Source organism: Triticum aestivum, chromosome 4B (assembly GCF_018294505.1).
Source record: "Triticum aestivum cultivar Chinese Spring chromosome 4B, IWGSC CS RefSeq v2.1, whole genome shotgun sequence".
NCBI classification, from domain to species: Eukaryota; Viridiplantae; Streptophyta; class Magnoliopsida; order Poales; family Poaceae; genus Triticum; species Triticum aestivum.
Window position 1 is genome coordinate 520,769,392 of NC_057804.1, and position 4,240 is coordinate 520,773,631.

At 56.3% G+C, this 4,240-nt stretch overlaps 1 protein-coding gene across 1 annotated transcript; it reads right to left on the reverse strand.

The window, feature by feature from the left end:
• Window positions 1-769: 769 nt before the first annotated feature.
• LOC123095097 (uncharacterized) lies at window positions 770-3,772 on the reverse strand. The gene has a single exon (XM_044516923.1). The coding sequence runs from the start codon at window positions 2,996-2,998 to the stop codon at window positions 1,541-1,543; it is 1,458 nt and encodes a 485-aa protein (XP_044372858.1). The 5' UTR covers window positions 2,999-3,772; the 3' UTR covers window positions 770-1,540.
• Between the last annotated feature and the right edge of the window lie 468 nt (window positions 3,773-4,240).

The following is a 4,240-nucleotide window of genomic DNA, read 5'->3' on the forward strand; positions in this document are numbered from 1 at the left end:
GCATGATCCAGCTGCAAGATAATCCAATTTACCACCGCAATTTGCAGCTTCATATTCCCCACCTTGCGTTGGCCCCATGCCGTAAGATCATGTGCTGTTTTGCGCAGCAACATATCTATCCTGAGGAAGGGGTCCGTAATGCACGGATCGCACGACCATGCCTCCTTCTCCGCCTCCTCAAAACCCTCAAGTTTGGTCCAGAAAACCTCGAAGCGGAACCGCCTGTGCAGCTGTAAGTGTTCATCCAGTGCCAGGTGAAGAGGGCAATGATTTGATATGCTTGTGGATAGGTCCTGAAGAATGGCATCCGGGTGGTGTAGCTCCCAGTCCACGGTCTATCTTGGTGAGCATGCGAGTCTCCCTCTCATTGCTCCATGTAAATGCCCTGCCATGCAAGAATAGCTCTTTGAGACTATTGGAATCCACAAAGCGTCTAAATTTGCTCATCATTCTCCTATCCAGATTCGCGTTATTTTTGTCGGAAGCCTGCAGAATGAGATTAAAGTCTCCGACGACAAGCCACGGGCCAGGGCAAAGCAGGCGCCGCGCAGTTAACTCCTCCATGAAATTGATTTTCTCATGGTCCTCCTATGGCTCGTAGACCACCGACAGCCACCAAGGCGCACCCTCACGCGGCACCACGTACGCCGAAATGAAGTTAGAGTCTCGAACACAGTTAGATATACTAACCACCGAAGAGTCCCACACTAATATGATACCTCCCCTGGTACCCAAGGCCGGCAAGTAAAAGAAGCCGTCATACGCCGGACCAAAGCATTGCATAATGATAAATTGGTCTACAACATCTAGTTTTGATTCTTGTACACACCAAATGGTAGCCCTAGTAGAATCGATCATCTCTCTCAAAGCCTTTCTCCTAGCCGGACTATTCAGACCACGAACATTCCAGCTAACCAACTCCATCTTTACGCACGACATTGGAAAATGTCGTGAACTCCACCCTTGCCAGCAGTAGCTAATGTGCTACGGCCGCTTGGTTCTCCACTCCCAGGTCCATGGGTAGCGACTTGCCGAAGATCGCTGCGATGGTGCGCAAGTGTCTATCTTGTAGGGGCGAGTCAAACATATCTCGAAGTTGGACAAGCGCATCCTCTGAGATCGCCAACTCATCGGGCACAATGCCCAAGGCCTTGAGCAGAACTGTCTCAGCCGCCGATGCCTTGGAGTTGCTGGAGCATGAGCTGATCGATCTAGTATTGCGACGCGGCGTGAAGGGGTCTTGACCCGGACGAACTCCATTAACCACCTCAATTTCTTTTAGCAAGGGGGGCGCCAATTTCTTAAGCAACCCAGCACAGCAGGACTTAATGTTGCCAAGCGTCACTTGTTCCTTCGATGACAGGCGCGTCTCCACCGGACTCCGGTCCGACCTGGCAGGTGCATCCATATCATGTAACGTAGCCATATCACCAGTCGGTCCCTCTGCATGCACCACCAATGCATGCAACGTGGTCATATCACCAACCGGTCCCACTGCAGGCTCCACCAGCACAATATCCAAGGCCGCAGAATCAACCAGCTACACAGAATCATTGGGCGCCAACAACTCCTCCACAGGGGCCCAGCCCTCAGCGAGGCATCTGCCCTGACCTGGTCCCGGCTCTCTCGGGAAGCGCGGCTGGGAAGGCTGACCCACATGCGCAACCTCCCCCACCACCTCACCTGGGTCCGTCCCCATAGGGCCCAACTCCACAGTGGAAACCTGATCCCTATCATCTTCTGTCTGCGGAGAAGCTGTCCCCTGCAGCTCGATTTGTTGGACTCGTTCCGCGACAGGAGAAGCCAGGATCCTCACATCATCATTGGCCACAATCCCAGCTGTCCCAGACTGCTCCATTGGCTGTAGTAGCTCCACCACAGGTGGGAGAGAGACATGCCTGTTTTCGATTGGCAGGATCTGCTCCACCCCCGAGGGAAGGGTGGTATGTCTGCTGATCGTCGCCACTTTGTCAGGAATCTCTCTATCCTCTGCGCCCCTGTCACTCTGCACTAGAGTGACCAGCTCGCTAGCTGTCACCAAATCACCCTCCCACGGATTCTCAACCACCCATTGGTTTGAACGCGCCCCAGCCAGGGTAGACTGCCTGTGGACCAGGCCCGTGGCCCCCAGCGCCGCAGTCGCCGTCACACCTGGCCCCATGGGCGGGATCCTCCAATCTGAAGGGCCCACCCTACCTTCTAGCACCTGCCGGTACGAGCGACCCTGTCCAGCACCGCCGGCGAAGTTTGGCGTGCTCCGGCCAACCCCACGGGCATCACAAACCCCTCGAGTCCAGGGAAGCACTGACCACTCACCCTGAACGCTCCCATTAGAACTGTCAAGCAGACCACTCTGTCCGCTACCACCATCCGAGCTCGGCGATCGTCGCCAGCGTTCCGGTGGTGTATGATCACGCACCCGTCCGATGTGAATGAGCGTAGGATACTCCAGCAACTGACGGAAAGAGGGGAGAAGCGCCGCAGGGTTCACCACGGTCTCGGACGGCTCCGGAACCCACAACATGCGGCGAGCAGGAACCTCATCCGAGTCGATGCACCAAGCATGCAACTTGAAGAGGGAGAGATCCTCTCTGTTAGCAGTCTCTGGTGCCAAGCTTTCAATCAGACACGAACTGCCCAACAGCTCCGTCGCCGTCTCTCTCGACCAAGCATGGGAAGGCACACCTTCAATCATCAGATCCACCTGAACACGCATGAGCTTGGATTTGGCTTGCGCTTGCCGTAGCCAAGGCTTGACGAACAACTTGAAACCCTGGTGCTCGACGAACGGCACCCCCAGCGCTTTGTTGCGGACCTCGTGCGATGCAAATACCACCAAAAAATCTTCCGGGTGGAATTTGTGCACCGAAAAATGGTGCCTTGGGATGTCGAGCTGCTTAGAAATGGCAATCGCCGCATCCACACATGAGACCCTCAGTCTGGCCCCGCCCACATACATCACCACCGCAAGCTGCAGGCGGCGCTCCAGATCATCCATCCCCCTTGAGCACGGCAGAATGCAGATCTCTGCACTCGCTTGCTAGGGCAGGCCGACAGACATGGTGGGAGGGAGACCGGGCGCAACTGGCGAGGGCGACGCCCAAGGCGCATCCTTCCTAGGCTCCATCAGACTCCTCCCCACCTTCGGGGCAAGCACCGGCACTGACTCAGTCCGATGTGCCTTCGAAACCCTGTCAATGACCGCCCGGCGCAACTCCACCGCCGAGATTGGTCTGCGCGGCACCGTGCACTGGGAGGACACATGACCCGAGAAGCCACAGCGGATGCAGACAGGCTCGTTGGTGCAGTCCTCCCGCCGGTGACCCTCCTGGAAGCACCGAAAGCAGGGCCCATACAGATCTGGCGGAATCAGGCTTCGTTCGGAGGAAGACGAGGACGCCCGGCTTCGAAGACCGCCGGCCTCCTGCTGGCGCCGCAGCGCCCGACGATGCCTCCAGAGCACCTTGCGGGTAGGCCCCGTCCTGCGCCACGCCTCCGGTGCTGGTGCCGCCACCTCAGGCTGGGCCACTCCGGCGAAAGAGGAGTGCGCCGACCCCGGCGAGCCTGAGAGGCCGATCCCCGACACCACCGGTCTCTCGCGAAGGAAAGCAGAGGAGACGGAGGCGGACTGCGAGAACCCGACGCCATGAAAGCGAGGGTGGGGGAGGAGGGGGGAGGGACCAGAGTGCCACCCGGCGGCGGAGAGCTTGGGCGCCGGCGCCGGAGTGGCGGCCGACGAGGGCGCGCGCTAGGCGGCTAGGCAGCTAGGCGGAGGCGGAGGCGGCTAGGCCAGCAGTACCAATTTCGCGGGGAATGAATGTGTCATGGTCGACTGTTTGAGTGTTGACGACGACTTTAATTAAATTAACTAATCCTATTTAGTTAACTAAGTCAATGATCAGTGGGACCCACACATCAGCGACCCAGTCAACACCTCTGTTGACTGCTGACGTCATGATGACGTCAGCATGCACTGTTCTGGATAATGTTGAATTAAATTAATTAAATAAATTCTAAAAATTATTTAAAACTTTAGAAAATCATATAAAATAAACCGTAACTCGGATGGAAAAACTTTGTACATGAAAGTTGCTCAGAACGACGAGACAAATCCGGATTCGCAACCCGTTCGTCCGCTACACATCCCTAGCATAGCAAACATGGAACTTTCCCCCTCCGGTTCGTTTGTCTGAAAACGCGAAACACCGGGAATACTTTCCCGGATGTTTTCCCCCTTCGT

Excerpts from the sequence above, each read along its gene's own strand:
- LOC123095097 (XM_044516923.1), bottom strand. The coding sequence starts at position 2,998 with ATGGATGATCTGGAGCGCCGCCTGCAGCTTGCGGTGGTGATGTATGTG.